General features: G+C 43.9%; 1 protein-coding gene across 1 annotated transcript in view; it reads right to left on the reverse strand.

The window, feature by feature from the left end:
• E2F7 (E2F transcription factor 7) overlaps nt 1-18,485 on the reverse strand; it is a 35,900-nt gene that overhangs the window by 16,029 nt on the left and 1,386 nt on the right. Inside the window, exons 3-6 of the mRNA XM_006084039.3 lie at nt 10,508-10,783; nt 6,455-6,623; nt 2,443-2,733; nt 659-814 (exon numbers count right to left, since the gene is read on the reverse strand). Coding sequence (XP_006084101.1) covers nt 659-814; nt 2,443-2,733; nt 6,455-6,623; nt 10,508-10,783 — 892 coding nt within the window. The remainder of the gene's footprint in view (nt 1-658; nt 815-2,442; nt 2,734-6,454; nt 6,624-10,507; nt 10,784-18,485) is intronic.

An 18,485-nucleotide genomic window follows, 5' to 3' on the forward strand; every position in this document is an offset into this window, starting at 1 on the left:
AAGCATTCATCCCAGATGCAATTTTCTTCCCAATAGGGGGAGAGCTTAGATTTTATTTAGTCATTTCTCCCACAGGATGGCTATAATTCCAGCTGGAAACACAAACAAACAAGGTATGTTGAGCTCATGCCTCCCCAAGGCTTGAAAGGACTACCAGCAGCCAAGGGCCTCTGGCTTGGGACCCACGCTCGACAGAAAGTATGAAACTCAGAAACGCTCTCCTTGTCCGCAGCCATGTCCCACCACCCTTCCCCTACTCTGGTCATTCCGCTGCTTCTTACCTGTACATACCTTTCATCTCCACCCATCAGAAGAGTAAGTGGGGGGTGGGGATGGAGGGGGAAGGGGAAACAAAACTCAGACATTCTGTCTTGGATGCTGCGATACTAAAGAGAAATGCAAAGTATCTTACACCCACCCTGACCTGCATTTGTGGATGGCACTCTGCTTCCACCGTCCACTCTAACTGCCAAGGAGACGTCAATGGGAATCCTAGCAGGTGACTAACTTACCTCTCACAGCCCCAAGGATTCTGGGATGCAGGAAGGAGTGCACTTCTCCAAAAAACCATTGTTCTTTTACTTTCAGAGGCAGAAACATCACCGTATGAATCCCGCCCTCCCTGGGCCAGCGAGGTGGGTTCAGGTGAGGTGCTTACTTTTAAATTTACTGTGGTCCAGCACATTCTGGCTTCCTTCTATCAGGATTTTGGCAGCCACATCGAGAGTAACAATCTTGGTTTTAGAGACGAGGAACAGCATGACAAACTTCTGGCTCATGATTCTCAGAGACTTGTCTTTTCTGTTTGCAGATGCTACAAAGGGAACGAAACAAAGGCATCAAAAAGATAATTTACCACAAGAAAGACTCTATTTACAGTTTGCCAGAATGATCTGACTCTGCTAGTGAATGGAAAGATCACTTCTGTTACAGAGAGAAGCCTTCTGGACACAGTCACAGACGATGGCTCAAAAAGACAAGGCGGACTCTCTTGCTGCTCATAAGATTTCCGTAGGAATAGACGCTGAAAGGCGAATGTTAACCCACTCTTAATGCTTTATACTCACACTGTGTGGAATAGAAAGCAGGAGGTGGTTTTCCTAAAGCAGCTCTCTGCCAGGATTGATGTGGGAGGAGAAAAGGATAGGATAGAGCCCTACCCGGTTTGGCTCAGTGGATAGAGCGTCAGCCTGTGGACCAAAGGGTCCCGGTTTGATTCTGGTCAAGGGCACGTACCTCAGTCAGGGCGCGTGCAGGAGGCAACCAATTGATGTATTTCTCTCACATCGATATTTCTCACTGTCTTTCCCTCTATCTTCCACACTCTCTCTAAAAATCAATGGAAAAATATCCCCGGGTGAGGATTAAAAAAAAAGTGTGTGTGGGGGGGGATAGGGTAGGGATGAGAAACTGTTTTCAAACATCCACTCTGACCTCAAAGGCAAGGATTCTACTTTAATTTCTCTGTGCCCACAATACAGGCAAACCTTGTTTAGTGCACTTCACAGATATTGCATTTTTTTTACAAATTGAAGGCAAGAACCCTTCACCAGCAAAAAGATTACAACGTGTTTTATTGTGGTGGTCGGGAACCAAACCCACACTGGCTCTGAGGTATGTCTGTATCCAGCACGTACTGTAATCACAGCAGGTGCCCACCTCTTCCATTTCTTTTCAGAAATAAACTGTAACTAAATAGGAGAACTGATGAGATGTGTGCTGCTGAGGATGGCAGGAAGACCATCCCGACAGATGGCTGTCTCCCCTGGTTATTAAGATACAACTGGCTCATGGGCTGGAACTAAAAGGCAAGAGGCAGTAAACTGAATGCAAACCAGGCCCACCTTTCCATTCCTGTTTCTTAAATTTGCAAGTGAAATGTGAGTGATACCTGCACTTGATCATCTTAGCAGGAGGGAGTAGGGAGAGAATGATGAGGACCAATGGTTAAGACAGGAAGAGGATAAAATGAGTCGGGAGGGGAAGAGCAATGTGGACGTCAGTGAAAAACATTCTGCATCCAGTGTCTATCCTTCTAATCAACATGTGCTGCTAATGGGGTTCTTTTCTATATAATCTACTCCCATATGTAACTTGAAAAATTAATTTCATTGTAACGATAACTTCTTTCAGAGCAAATTTTCCTTAAAGGCTCACAAACAGAAACCAGCAAGGGGCTGTCAATCTGGAATGGGAGCTCCGTTAGCGATCTGCAGTCCAAACACCAACCACCAAGTGATCTGCCAGTAGACAGGTTTTCAGTGAGGGTGAGTGGGCAACCCAGCGGGGGAGCCATCTGTCTGCCTTTCTTCAGTGGAGAGAGTAAGAGGACACCTCCCTCCAGGGTTGTCAATCTGGCACTTCCCACCTCAGCAGTGAGTCTCTTCAGAAGAGACCATCACTGTCTCTCTGCTATTACCCACGTGGTTACAATGAACTCACAGGAGGGACAGTCGGGCTCCGAGAAATCCAGCAACTGTTGATCGTGGGGATCTGCACAGCCATCTTTTTTACGTTCTCCGAATTTGTAATCCATCAGGTCCAGCTCCCTCTGTTGGAGGGATGCCATCTGCTCCTCGTACTTCTGCTCCTCTCCTAGTCTCTGGAGGTTCCGCAGGGTCCTCGGCAGGCTGTGCCGTCCGTGCCAGCCATACTGGTTCTTGGCCAGCCGGCTGACCAAGTGCAGTGACTCCAGCACGTTCACAATGTCATAGATGCGTCTCCTTTCCACGCCTGTTGGAAAGACAGAAGCCAACCATCATCATGCAGACTTTTCTGAGGATAAATTCCTTGAGAGCCTGGACCATGTCTGTGAACTACTTTGGGTGATGCCCAGGGGAATGTCCATCAAGTGTGGCTGTGCCACAAATTCACCCCTTAAAAATGCAAGTAACCGAATTTTTTTTTCTTTCCCTTTCTTGTGACCTAACCCCCAGTAGGATAAAACATCCACCCAGAGACGGCTGACATCCTACCTGTATTACACGCAGCAGATGTCTTTTCTTTAGCCCTGTGAGCCTGTTACAATGGGTGGGACTGAGCAACACAGGTGCTAGCACGCCCGATGGACACCTGGTGAATGCTGGCTGGCTGATTTAGACTTATAGTCCTAATGATGCAGACTATAAAATAAACTGTGCCCAAGGACAGATACCTTGTCTGGACAATACTTTCCATTCCTGGAGTTTGAATGATGTAAAATAATTATCTTGCTAACTCTCTTAATGGTCCAATAAGGAAAACAGATGGCAAGTATTTTGTGTCCTATTTCACACTGGAAACTTAGGAGTCAAGAGTTTAGGCCCCTTCTCAAGATGATGGATGAAGCCACGGTTAGGGCTGGAACAACATCTGAGTACGCTCTGCTTCACCATGGCTACAGACAACTCTCCCGTGCTCTCATTCACCGCACCCTGCCAAGCAGCCCAGCGAAACAGAGACTTCGTGTACAGTACGGACGGACCAGCAAGTTCATCAGTTCCCTAACCCTTGCCCAATACTCTGTCCAAATAGCTAGGATTATGAGCCATCTACTGAATTTACCAAAAATATTTATGGTGCTTAGTGTGGGGATTTTGGGGTTAGACTGCCTAGATTTGAATCCCCGTGTTGTCTGTCCCAGTCAGTGACCCTGAGTAGTGACCTAACCTGTCTGTGGCTTAGTGTTTATCTCAGATGAGGATTCGATGCGACCACAAACATGAAGAGTCTCCAACACATGCTCACTGTTTGGCACTTCCTGCCTGGCACTGGGGCTACCTCAGGTCAATGCTGGCATCGAGGATCAGTGGAAACAGATTTAAAAACCTCCTGTGCAACAGGCCCTCGGGCTTCTGGAACCACCTCCCTCTTTGCTCTCATGTAAGTATCCATAACAGAAGCCTCCAGGCACCTTGGAGAAAACCAGCCCAGCTACAACCAGGCCCTCTTTCTGTGCACTTGCCAGGAGCTGTAATATAATCCGGGCAGACTCAGCGAATGCAGCATGTGGCCCTGCAAAAACTTAACAGGAGAAACAGACTGAATTACAACGAGAAGCCCGGAGCTGAGAGGAAGTTCATCACATGCATGAGGAGGCATTTCACAGCCCGTCAGAGCATTTCAGCTCCTGACCCTGAAAGGCTCCTCAGCCCGCGTCGGTGCCAGATGTCTGCTGGAAGGTGGTGTAGGGCCGTCAGCAGCCCCCTGTCCGACCCCTGGGTACCTTGCTCCAGTCTGTTTTCCTATATTAACACATCGTGTTTAGAGTGTAACATTCTATAAACCTTCCCATTAGAAATGTCATGTGAATGCAACTGAAACACCCCAGGGCCAGCCATATGCCCGGCTGTTTTGTATTAGATACAATCTGTTAAGTCTCCATCTAGTGGCTCGACATCCCAAGAAGGGAAAAGAAAGGAAGGTTCTGACCACCCGGAGAGTAACACATTTAATGTGCACAACAGGTGTAGCAGGTGATGCTGGTAATGCACCCACCTTTCCTATCGGACTGAGTGTGCCTGTCCACTGGCTGGTGCACTGAAGAGTCCCATTCCCCAGGTCTCCAGACGTGCCAGTGACTCTGGGCCTTGTCCTGCCAGGGAGGTTTTCCTTGGCACCAGCCTTCCTTTCCTTTTGTATCCAGGCAATCCTATTCACGGCATTAGTTATGCCATCAGGATTTACCAATTCTTACCAGGCCTCCCTTCATCCCCGACAGAGCTTACCAAGAACACCTCAGCCCCATACACTATTTTCTTGGGCCGTGCTATTTTCCATTCACTGAAGTCCTCCTAGTTCTTTGACTTCTTACCTATGATATCCATGTCCAATCTATATGGAACCAGAACCTGGGAAACTGTGCAGTAGGGAGTTTAGACTCAACCCGAAGAGTCGGTCACCCCTGAAATAATTTCCGGGAGGGACCTCATTTTTGACCTCACATGAAGAGAGATGGTAAGGTCATGTGGCAGGTCTGGGTGATGTGAGGCATTAGCCAGCTGTTGCAAAAATCCCTGGTTCTGCCCCAGGCAGTCATGACGCGGGGATCTGCAGAATGACCTGCAGCCCCCGAGCAGGAGTCTGTCCTGTAACACGGCCTTCCTACCTCCAACCGTTCGTCTTCTGCACTGACGTCAGTGCAAGGTTCTGGCTTCAGGAGTCCCAGTGAGAAGGATGCTGATTTGTTGTTTTACCCTCATCCTCTGTAAGACGAGTTTCCAGGATGCTGTGCCTCCAATGGGTCAAGCCTCTCCACTGCTGGGTCACTCTGCCCTTCTTGTCTCATGGCCACCAGTGCCAAATACTGTGTTCCCATTTCTGAATTTCAAAACGGCTCCCCAAGCAAAGCGCTCTACTCCCCCTTCCTAATTGCAGAGGTTGAACAGACAGCTTAGGGAAGAGGGGGTACATCAAGAAAGAGCCGAGGGAAAGTTTCCATGTAACAGTAAGAGCCACCCATGCCAGGGCCCGGGTTAGGCACGTTACTGACATTATCCCAACCTGGCTAAGTTTCTGCCAGGTAGGTGCAATGGTCCCAGTGAGAAAAGGTTGATCAACTTCCTAAAGCTCTCAGGGCCTGTCAATTGGAGAGCTGGGCTTCCAATCCAGCCTTCCCTGACCCAAAGCCCAGCCCGGGCTCTTCCCATCACAACCCATTGCATCCTCATTATTTCAGTTTCCAGCAAGCACAATCTCTTTAGCCATCGGTGTGAATAATTCAGACTGACAATCATCTACTGGTGCATATTTCTCTGGGCTATGGGAAGAACTAGAACTAATAAACAAATTAAAAATATAATCTATCAAAATTATGTATGTAAAACCTCCTAAGGAGACACCCTCCACCTGCAGATCTTTGTGATTCCTGCTTAATGATTTGTCAACGATATGTTCATCCTGAAACCAACTGCCATCCATGTCCACTAGGGGTCTGTATTCGGAAGCTGCTGGACTTCTTTATAGAACATACGGCGTTGCACATTATACACACCCTCCCATGTGAACACATGCATTCCTTTGTTATAAGGTTGAGCTGTTTGAGTTATGACCAGATGTGCTTTCCTAGTTTGGCAGGCTTGTTGTGAATAGCACAGAAGAAGGCTTCAGACATAATGCTCTTGCTCTCAAATCTTGCTTTATAATAGAACTAACACCAATTCTGAACCCTTAGCAGCGTTATTGTAAAAATAAACAGCAGGATATTTCAAACATTTTTTAGTCTGTCTGAAATAAGATGAAATTAAAATAGGAGATAGGGCTCTGTAATGTCTCGTCAAAGTGTTTTTTAAGCTTAAGAAAACCAAAATTCTTGTTGACCCTCAGGCCTAGAAGGCCGCTGCAATCCTACGCTGAATGGTCACGGCGGAAGGAAGCTCTCCCGGCCCCTGTCCTCACCCTTTTGGAGGGCCTGCCCCGGGAAACCAGCGTCCACTATACCTGGAGACAGACCTCCGGGTAACCGGACGATACATACCAAGACTGACAGCCACTTCATCTAGGGAGATGGTGGTTTTCTCAGCTGACAAGGGATAACTTGGATAGCGAGCTAGAAACTTCTGGCACAGGAGTCCTAAACTTTTCTGTTTTCTGCTCGGCCTGCGTTTCTCAAATTTCTCCACAGCAACGTCCCCCACAACACGAAGCTACAGAGGGCAGACAGAAGGGAGGGAGGAGACATCATGGTTAACATCCTAACAGAGAAATTGCAATGGGCAGTACTGGCAAGTTGGGGGGACATCCCATCCCATCCTAGAGTCTAGTTAAAATACACGTCCTAACCTAATTTTCTTAGCATTCTACCTATTACCTTCTCTAGACTGAATTTTTTGTCCTTTGCAATTTGAGGCCGAGCGTACTGGTTAAAAGCGTAAACAATGAATAGTGCGGTCACTTATAGGTTGCTAGAGTCTTGCTGACAGAGTGTTTGTTGGACTGTAGACAAGCATCACTAAGAGCTTGTTGGAGATGCAGAATCTCAGGCCTCATTCCAGAACTGGTCTATCAGAATCTGTCTTTTCATAAGATCACGGGTGATTTCTATTGACATGAAATTGAAGACGCACTGGTCTCCACTGTGTCATTAAACTGTTTTATAAGTTTACTAATTTCCAAGGGTTGGTGGAAGTGAACAGAGCAGACAAATCTTATTCTTATTGCAAGTACACAAAACTAGTGTCCCTCTCTCATCAACCCACATTTCAAAAGGGCTGAATTCAACCCAAGAAAATAAAACGTTTTTCAGTGAACATATTCAAGCAATAGGATGATCTCAATAGCTTCAGAAAAAAACATTTAATACATTTAACAACCATTCATGATTTTCAAAAATGCTCTTAGACAACTAGGAATAGAGAACTTGAATAAAGTGTATCTATAAAAACCCAACTGAAAACAAGTCTTAAAGAGAAAACCTTGGAACTACCCCTTTAAAAATCAGGGACATGATAAGGATGCTCCTCTTCTGCACCATACTGGAGATAGCCAGTGGATGAGGACAAGAAAAAGAAACTGAGGCACAGGAATTGGGAAGGAATAAATAAGCAAAACTTTCATTCTGCAGAACACATGATTGTTTACATGAAAAATATAAGACTGACAAATTATTAATAATAAGAGAATTTAGAAAGCTCCTGAAAAGACAAAACTCTTTTAGGAAAAAATCTAGCAAATATTTATTTGTATAAAATATTAAAATTTGCATCTTTAAAGAAACAGACTTAAAACTTAGAGAAACACATATACTCGTGGATAGGACGACTCAGTACCATAAACAGATTAATTCTCAAATTAATCTACATGCAATGCAATTACAATTAAAATCCAATCTAAAGTACATATGGAAGAAAAAAAGGGCAAAGCATAGTCCACATACTCTGAAGGAAAAATTGAGGTTCCTGCTTTGCCTGATATGAAGGCTTATTACAACACTAGAGGCACAGTGCACGAAATTTGTGCACTCGGGGGTGGGGGGTCCCTCAGCCCGGCCTGCACCCTCTCGCAGTCCGGGAGCCCTCGGGGGATGTCCGACTGATGGCTTAGGCCTGCTGCTCGTGGGGAGCGGGCCTAAGCCGGCAGGTGGATATCCTTAGCGCTGCCGTGGAGGTGGGAGAGGCTACTGCCACCGCCACTGCGCTCGCCAGCCACGAGCCTGGCTTCTGGATGAGTGGCGCTGCCCCTGTGGGAGCGCACTGACCACCAGGGGCAGTTCCTGCGTTGAGCGTCTTCCCCCTGGTGGTCAGTGCACATCATAGTGACCAGTCGTTCTGCAGTCAGGCCAAAACCGGCTCTCCAACATCCCCCGAGGGGTCCTGGAGTGCGAGAGGGCGCAAGCCAGGCCGAGGGAACCCAACGGTGCACGATCAGGGCCAGGGAGGGACGCAGGAGGGCTCCAGGGCATGTTGGGCCCGTCTCGCTCAGTCCTGATCGGCTGGACCCCAGCAGCAAGCTAACCTACCGCTCAGAGCATCTGACCCCTGGTGGTCAGTGCACGTCATAGTGAGCAGTTGAGCATCCTTAGCATATCATTAGCATATTATGCTTTGATTGGTTGAACAGTCGACCAGATGACCGGACACTTAGCATATTAGGTTTTTATTAGATAGGATGGTATTGGTGGAGGGACGGACAAATTGGCCAATGGAACAGAAAAGAGCCCAGAAACAGATACTCACACAAGTGAAACTATGATATGTGACAGGCGTAGCACTGCCAACTCCAGGGAAGAGGAAGAACTGAATATATGATACAAGGACAAGTGATTATAAGAAGCAACATAAAGAGAAAAAAGGCAAGCACCAATTGAAATGTAATACGTATAACTGGTACAGGTTTAGTTTCACGAATATATAATAAACCCTACAAATCAATAAAAATGAGCAAAGAACACAAACAGGTATTTCACAGAAGAGGAGAAAACATGGTAGCTAGTAAACACTTGGAGTGCGGGTGAATTTCCCGCCAAAATATAAGATGGCTCTGTCTTTTGGTTTTGTTCCATCCACCAAAAGGGTGGATTACAAACAAATATTTGGTAATACGCAGTTACCATCGGCCCGAGTTTACACGTTTCCCGCACTCCACCGCAAATCTATATGAACCGAGTTAAAGACGGCTCCCGCGGAGTACGCGCAATTCACGCGAGCCGACTTAACTCGTTTCCCGCACTCCAAGTGTAAAGATATGGAAAAAAGCTTAACCTCATTAGTAACCAAGGAAAAAGCAAATGGATACCACAGTAATATACAATTGTACACCCACTGGATTGGCAGAAATTAATAAATTTGAGAATTTCAAGTGCCAGAGAGGATATGGATCAATATATGTTTATACGTTACTGGTGGAAACAAACAGCTCTTGGTAAAACAATCTGGCACGATCTTATGAGTAATTGAACATCCAATAACCTAGTAATTGCACTGTTAGGTATATACCCTAGAATAGTTCTCAAACTTTGTGGTCACAGGATCCCTTTATATTCTTAAAAAATATTGAGAAATATCTTTTTAAAAATTGGTTTTCTTTTTGTTTTTTTTAGAATAGTTGGTCATATAAAATACACTTATCATGTATGTAATGTCTTTAATACCCATGACTCTACTTCCCAACCAATCCCCAAACCAGAACAATACTATTAATTTATATTTTTATAGATTTTTAAAAAATCCACCAAAATGAAGAAAACTGGAAGAGAAATAACATTCCAATCTGTGAGCAACTTTTCTTAGCAAGTCTGGGAAAAAGTTTGATGGGAGAGTGAAAATTATTGACCACTGATTTTCTTTTTAAGTATAGATATGCAGCTTATTTAATAGCTCTGGTTCACCACAGGACATGTAATTTAATAATAACTTTAAAGCCCAAACCAACAAACTGAACATACATGAGAATAATAAAATTTCCCAGGTCAAAGACATTTAGATTAAAATTATCCTTGCCTGGCCTGTGTGGCTCAGTGGTTGAGCACTCGGGGGTGGAGGGTCATGTTTTGATTCTGGTCAGATTGCCCCCCCCCTTACTCCCTCCCTTTCTGAAAACAATAAAAATATATTAAAATAAAAATTCTTAAAATTGGAGCAAAATTAAATCCACAGCAACATTTATAATAAAAACACAAATTCCCCCATTAAATCAAAGTTATTAAATATCATTGCTTAAAAATGGATTTTTAAATGTGTATTGGTTAAGGGAGTATTATAAAAAAAAGTGTTCCCTATTACCTGTGTCCAGACAATAGGGTGCTGAAGGCCTGGGGCGGGGGCAGACTAGAGGGAGTCAATGGGGGGAAAGGAGACATATGTAATACTTTTAACAATAAAGAATTGTTAAAAAAAGAAAAAGAAAGCGTTCATTGTGAAAAATGAGATACAGAGTGAGAATTCCATTTCAGCTATATAAAGAAAAGATATTAAGCTTAATACTGCTTTTGGCTCAATAGTTAGCTGAAAAATTGAGAATTCTATGATTTCTTTAAATAACCAAGTAAAAAATTTTAATTCTATCAAAGCTGCTAGGAACACAGCCTGTTTACCTGCAGAGAGTCTGTAAACACTTCATCCTTGTTCTCAATGGGTCTGAACAGTCCCTTTTTCTTCTCCCAATCTCTTATGTCAGGGCTGGCAGCACTAATGAGCATCTTCAGGTTAGCTGTGGGCGTCCATGGTTCTGTCTGCTGTCTGTCCACAAGCTTAACTGGAGTAATGGGGTTTCTTTCTGGAGTGAAGATTTTTTGCTTCGATAAATCAATTGGTTCATTTTTTATTGGAGTTTTCGGGGCCATCCTTGATCGATCAACAAATATATTTTCCTATTTTAAAAAAGAGACCTTTTAGCAAGAATGAGACAGGTCAGCTATCAGCTAAGAGAACTGTTTAGTTCCCACCATGAAAATACAACCAGACCATATGTTCAGGGCTGAAAAAATAGTAGGATAGGACTAATAAAAACAGACAGAGGATTCATGGAACTCAAGGAGAAGCTCCAACGGGAAACTGATTATAATCTGCTACTCCTTTTATGCGTGTTTTTCATGGCATCGCTGTGAAAGAAGTCATGAGTGTATCTATCACTGGTGGATGCTTGTAATAGTTGGGGATGAAAAGGGCAAATGTGAATTGAGTCCATATACTCCGAAGTGCCATGTTTTTTAAACACTGTAAGTTTGCACTAACCGGTGAAGAAAACAAATGCTTTTGTAGTTCAGTGTTCAACAGTGCTAATGTAACAATTAGCAGGACCAACGGATATAAGTGCATCCAACAAAATGCCACATGTAAAACGAACCTAGAGAGCAGTCTTACTTCAAAGGACTCGTATGCCACCCCCACCCTATATGACTCCCCATGTGAGATTACCAATCAAACTGACCTACAGCCTGTTCGATAAGAAGAGACCACTGATCACAGGCTTAGGTGTCATGGGGGCGATATTAAATTGCTATAGAGACTTCTAAGTGCTTACCTCTCAAGTTGTTCTTGATTTTTTCCAGCTTGGTAATAGTTTGTGGAGTAGAACCTACCCTCAGGTCACACTTTGAGATTAATGATGGGTCCATTATGTCCCTTGTAAAAAAGGACTGAGTAGAGAGAACCCACATTTGGAACAACCGAGTAATTAAAACAAATTTCTTTCCCCTAAAACCAGTTTTTGGCATTCAAAAACAGAAAGATTCGGCTCTTATTATAGCAGAATTCACCTCCAGGCAATAGCGCCTTATACAATTATGAAGGTGGGTGGTTACATGTTTGTCACTCCCTTTCCTGTACAGGTAGCACTCTATAGCTACTGTATGCTTGGATTTTGGCTGAACAGTGGTTTACAAAAAGTGCTTTCTTATAAACGAGCAACATGTGCAGAGGGAAAAGACTGGGAGAAACTGGAATCTGTGTTAGCACGCCAACTCTTGTTCTTGAATTGGCAGAAGCTGCCCACTAGCCATGGTGGTCCTGTCCTCCTGTAACAGGAAGGAAGCGCGTGGGGATGGGAGCCTAGGTTTCTCCCGCCACAAGCAGCAGTAAGCATCCAGCCTGGGGCGCTGCATCTACCGACTTCTCTCTCTCTCTCTGTTTTTTATTGTTTAACTCTTTTTCTTTTTTAAAATTTTTATTGTTGACTCTATTACAGATGTCTTCCATTCCCCTCCTCTGCCTCTCTCCACCCCACCTCTGCCTCTGCCTCTCTCCACCCCACCTCTGCCCCTCCCCGGCCTTCACCACATTACTATGTCCACGGGCTATGCGTACATATTCTTTGGTTGATCTCTTCCTCCCCTCTCTACCGATATCTCTTAACAAGTTCCTACAAGTGTGCAATCCTGATGAAGTCTTCTACCAGGGAAAGTATTGAGGGTTTACCATGTGCCACACCGTGTTTCATGTACTTTATGGATAGTAACCTCTTCTAATCCTGTGACCTGGGTACTATTATTTTTCCAGTCTACAGCTGAAGAAACTGAGGCACAGAGAGGTTAAACAACTTGCTCGAGGTTACATACAACCTCATTCCGTAGAAAGGTATGCAGGACTGGTATGCAGGACATACTGAAAGCCGGAGTTTCTGAAATTCTGCCTCTAGAAATAAGCTTGTCCTGGGTGCCCGCTGGAGGAAGCTGTCTTTTTCACAGCTCCAACATACAGTACCCAGCAGGCCGCCAGTATCGATGGGGAAGCAGTTCTGCATGCAGGCTCTAGTGCCAGCTACTTGGTGTGAGGGAGGGCACGTTCCTTCTCCTCACCAGGCTTCCATTCTCGCAACTGAAAACGAAGTTCGTAAAAATACCAACCTCAGGGTTATGAGAATAGTTCCTGGCATATGGTGAGCATGCAATAAAACTTAGCTGCCGTCTTTTCCTCTTTCCTAGTCTTTATTAACATTCATTCTGACACTCAGAGCTAATAGATTTAACTTCCGGGGTGAATGTCTTGTCTCATTCACGAGACTGTGCACTTCTGGAGGTCAGGGAGTAAGTACGTGTCTCATTCCTCACGATTGTTGGCACAATGCCTTGCCCTGTACAAGTGCACAGAGAACACGGTGCCTTGATTATCTGGTTATTCAAAAAGGTATCCCTACAGTAGAGGGTGTGGCCCAGGCTTACTGAGCCAGACAGAGATTCACCTGCCTTCTCTACCTTCCACGGCACCTGCAGTCGCAGAAACGATGTGTTCCTCCTTCTTTCTGCCAAGGAGCAATTCCGATAGATCATTTCCTCCAACACTTTGATATCTTTTCGCTACAGTTTAAGTATTACAGATGCACCTCGACTTAGGAAGTCATGTCCTGATCAGCCAATCGTAAGTTGAAAATATCATAAGCTGAAAATGCATTTACTATACCTAACCTACTGACACTCATAGCTTAGCCTACCCTACCTTAAATGTGCTCCGAACACCTACATTATAGGGATGTAACCCCATTATAAGTCGAGGAGCACCTGCAATGGCCTTCCTCTTCTTCTCACCAGAAGCAGGAGACCCAGATGGGCGTTTTGTAGACGTGATGGGATGCGAAAACACAGAGCACAAGATCCAAAAACACTGGCAACGTAGTACACTGTAGAGCAGCGGTTCTCAACCTGTGGGTCGAGACCCCTTTGGCAGTCAAACGACCCTTTCACAGGGGTCGCCTAAGACCATCCTGCATATCAGATATTTACATTACGATTCATAACAGTAGCAACATTACAGTTATGAAGTAGCAACGAAAATAATTTTATGGTTGGGTCACAACATGAGGAACCGTATTTAAAGGGCCAGAAGGTTGAGAACCACTGCTGTAGAGTATGGGTTGTTTACCCTTTGACCGTGTGGCTGACTGGGAGCTGTTGCTCGACACCTCTGCCAGCATCATGAGTAATTATCCTACTGCATATCGCTATTTTGGGAAAGAGCAAAATTCTAAATTCAAAGTATGATTTCTACCAAATGCGTATCACTTTCACACCACCATGAAGTTGAATAATTGTAAGTTTAACCATCTTAAGAAGGGACCATCTGTACTTAAAGTAGGGGGAGAGTTAGGTTACCTGATATGTTGTGATTGTATCACACCTCTATATCAAAAGAAAAAAAAAATGTCTAGCAAATTGTTTTTCAAGGTCTCAGCAGGTGGGTAGAAAGTCGACTGCTATCTAGTCGACCCTGCTCCATCCGCCTGTTTATCCTGCAATCCTGACACTGTACGAGGCAGTGAAAAGGGGATTGAAACAAGAATTTGGAAACCTGGTTTTTATCTCAGCTCCGTATCTTTTTGATACTGAACAAATTGCTCATTCTGTCTGGGACCAAGTTTCCTGGTCCATAAGATAAGGAGTTCAGACTAAAGTCTCTATCTCCAAGGCTTTCCAGCAAGGCTGCCCAGCGGTGTGGGTAGATGCTTGGATGCAATCAGACCTCTTCAGGAATGAATCATTCCCCGCCGCTGCTGGAAATGATACCAACAGGAAGCCCTTAACTGGAATGCCTTGGTGGGCCTAAGAGGGCTGACTCATCTGGGATCGCCCCCTCCCCGGGAGGCCTGACATGTAAAAGTCAGGCCCCCTTGCCCTACTCCAGGGGTCATCCCAGAACTCCCCTAGGGTAAACTCAGACTTCCCCTGAAACTGTGTTCCAGATCTGCCTCTTCCTCTGTCCATTTCTGCTGCCTTCCCTTCTCTTCCCTTCCCAGGCACTGATTCCTAGAACTCTCCCTAGAAACCTCCTGCACACTACGCTCCCTGTCACACCTGCTTGTCAGGAAATCTAAGCTGCAACTCCCTAGAAATCACTTCCTCCCTCAGACAGAGCCTGGAGAAAGTAATCCAGGACACAGGTTTTCTTGTTTTCATATGTAAATAGAAGTAACACACACTGGAGAGCCTGCTGCAGAGTTACTGTGAGGATCAGATCAGATAATGAAGGCGAAAGCAGTTTGTAATGGTGAAGTGCTATGCAAGTGTTCATCATTATTGACTAGACCAGTGTCAAGACTATGCTGTACGCTGCCACAGAGAGGGGTTGGTAGTCAAAAGATCTTGGGTTTAGTCTTGCTTTTGTTTCAGATACAGCTTTGATCATGTGACCTCAAATAATATAGTCATCAGCCTTGTCAAGGCTTTTGGCCTTATGCCAACCTCTTTTCCCGTTCCATCTTATGCAAATTCCACATTTTGCCCCAACAGTCCACTTGCTTTTCTTAAACCTGCCCTGCATTTCATCACATTTGAGCTGCTGTTCACACCATCACTTGGTCTTTTTATTTAATTTTCTTTTTTCTCTTTACTGATTAAGGTATTACATGTGTCCTTATCACCCCATTGCCCCCCCATCCCCACCCCCACCCATGCCCTGGTCTTTAATGCCATAGGTTAAGCCTTGCCTGTCGTTAATTGCTCATTGCAAAGACTACCTGTTAGGAAGTTCCCCGAGCTACTGACTAACAGCTCTCTTTCCCTTCAGAGCACTTCTAGAATGAGTAATCCATACTGAGGGCTTTCCCCTGATCATATCCCAGGGGTTCCTCAAATTATCAGTGTGTTCTGGTCCACTGCTTCTGACTGAGGTCACCTTCCAGGAGCCAGATCAATGGCAGAATACCTCACTTGACCTCACTGCAATGGTAAGACTGCTGACCGTTCTTTGCTCTATAAAACTCTTGGTCCTGAGATAAGTCTTTCTCTGTTGGTTCTCTTCCTATTTCTGTTTCCTCTCAGTCTCCTTCATTGGTTCCTCTTTTCCCACTCTTACAAACCTCAGCCTGACACTTGCCTCTACTTTCTCTCTCTTGCATAGTTCATGACTCTCATGTACATTGATTTTAAAACCAACGTGTATGTTGATAATTCTCAAGTTTGTGTTTGGCTAGTACCTCCCACGAATTCCAAAGTCAGACAACCAGCTGCTTTCTGCACATATTTATTTACCTGTAATCATACAGATACAGATATGTATTTCAAACTGAATTCACCTTTCTTAACCACTTCCAAAAGAGATGAATGACCTTCCAAAAAACCTGTGCTCACTAAATCTAGGCATTGTCCCCAAATATACCACTCACTTCTACTATTTTTTTAAATTGATTTGAGAGGGAGAGAGACATTGATTTGTTATTCCACTTACTTATGCATTCATTGATTGCTTGTATGTGCCCTAACCAGAGATCGAACCCACAATTTGGCATACTGGGACGACACTCTAACCCACTGAGCTAACCAGCCAGGGTCTCATTTCTACTTTTACTAGTTCCTCTCTACTTGCCTAAGTCTTAACCTTCATTCCTTTAAGCCAGTGGTTCTCAACCTGTGGTTCCCGACCATCGGTTTAATACAGTTCCTCATGTTGTGGTGACCCCCAACCATAAAATTATTTTCGTTGCTACTTCATAACTGTAATTTTGCTACTGTTATGAATCGTAATGCAAATATCTGATATGCTATATGTGTTTTCCGATGGTCGCGACCCACAGGTTGAGAACCACTGCAAGTTTAAATCTTAGCTCAAGTGTTACCTCTTTTACAAAGCAGCTCAATCTCACTACTCATCTCTTTGTCCCAAATCATCCATTTTCTATTTGTCATGATTAAATGCACTGTGAACAAATTAGGAGAGTTGTTTATAATCCCACAACTGGGCACAGTAAATTTGGGTAAGCAAGTTGAAAACTCCTTTATGTTTTAAGTTTCTCCATGAGAAATAAAAAGATGCATGTACTTTAACAGTTCTTGACCAATCAAGAAAAATAAATGCTCTATATGCCAAATGATGCACAGGACACTGTAGCAAGCATCCCTCGGAGGGTTTTAAGAAGGAACAACTCAGCACTATGCGTTTGTGGCCATGCTGAATCTCTTGAACATTTCGTAAACACCCACACCTCATGTTGTTTCTCCTGCCTAAAATGTCCCTCTTAAACACTCTTGTTTTCTTGTAGGTTGAACATCCTCAACCTTAATGTTAGCTCCTTAGAAGCCTTCAACTCTCTCTAGACTCCCCATGAATTTATTTCTTCCTCCTCTGTTCCCTGGGGACCACTTTGTTCTCACTATTATAGCACTTATCAAATCATAGTGCAGTTGGTTAGTTTTACATCTGAGTTCCTGAAAGTCTCTCAAATAAAGAAGGGCAGGGCCTGCATCATATTCATTTTTGGGCTATTAATTTGAGTACAGCGTGAACAGTGTATGTTGCTGAGTGCTCAACAAAAACCCAAAGAGGGAGGTGCTATTTATTAGTTGCAATTTATGGAAGAAACAGATTTATTAACTCCTAATAAACGACTGTCCCCTTAGCACCTTTGACATAAATATTTGTTTAAAGATTAAATAAATATATCTGTTTGAGGTGACATAGCGAATAGCAGAACAGAAACTCAAACCCAGATCTGACTCCAAATCCCATGTTCTCACTATCCCTAGAAATCCTTCCCAGCAACAGGAAAAGAGACAAAGCCCCTCCAAGCAACTAGCAGAAGCACTGTTCTTACCCCTTGCCTTCTCTTTAAGAGGTGAAATAATTCCTGCTCAGACATTCCATTTCGAACATTGTAACCACTTTTCCAATCACTCTTGAGTCACTTGAGTTTTCCCCCATATCCATTAGAATGTGAAAGCTCAACTGGGCATAGCATTTACTGATGCTAACTAACTAGAGTAGAAGTTGAAGGCACTTGATAAGAAGTCATTGACCCAGCCCTAGCCGGTTTTGCTCAGTAGTAAGAGCGTCGGACCAAAGGGTCTCGGGTTCGATTCCCATCCAAGGACACTGTACCTGGGTTGCAGGCTCGAACCCTGGCCCAGTTGGGTGCGTGCGGGAGGCAACCTATCGGTGTTTCTCTTTCTCTCTCCCCACCTCCACTCCCTCTAAAAAACAAACAAACAAAAAAAAAAATGGGAAAAAAATATCCTTGGGTGAGGATAAAAAAAAAGGCCCAGAAGAAAAAAAAGTGGACACTGACTTAGGCTTTATATAAATGTGTACATATTTTTTCAAGGCTGTCCCATTCAAATTATAAAAGATAACAGAGTTTTGTTCTGAAACTCCCAAAGCCAAAATTCTAAAAATACAAAGTCTGGGCATTTTCACCTTCATAAAGCTTGGATAATTTTTTTAAAAGTCCTCTTTAAAACAATAATGCTTTGGTGTACTTCATTTCCTAACAACAACAACAAAAAAGTGAATGCTAGGAGGGAAAAACCCTACTTGGGAAAAGCATACAATTTCACACCTATCTAAAATTAATGGTTGTCAAATATTCTTCAAAGGGCCACATAACAGATTCTTTGCAACCAGACAGTTTCATTGTTGACACTAAATCTAAAATTTAGACCAAAATCCTAGAAAAGTTCAAAACCCAAGGAAGTTGCTATGCTCAGATTTATATTCAAAGTTTCTACATCCAGGTTTATTATATGTATTTGTGTTTGCCTAAAAACACTTAGATGCTTGCTACTAACAAGCTCTTACAGCTTTTTGGTAGGGCACTGGTTGGTGAGCATAACTGTGCTGATGTGGTAGGGTATAGTGATAGTTTAGATA

The sequence above is a fragment of the Myotis lucifugus genome, unplaced genomic scaffold (genome assembly GCF_000147115.1).
Source record: "Myotis lucifugus unplaced genomic scaffold, Myoluc2.0 scaffold_9, whole genome shotgun sequence".
NCBI classification, from domain to species: domain Eukaryota; kingdom Metazoa; phylum Chordata; class Mammalia; order Chiroptera; family Vespertilionidae; genus Myotis; species Myotis lucifugus.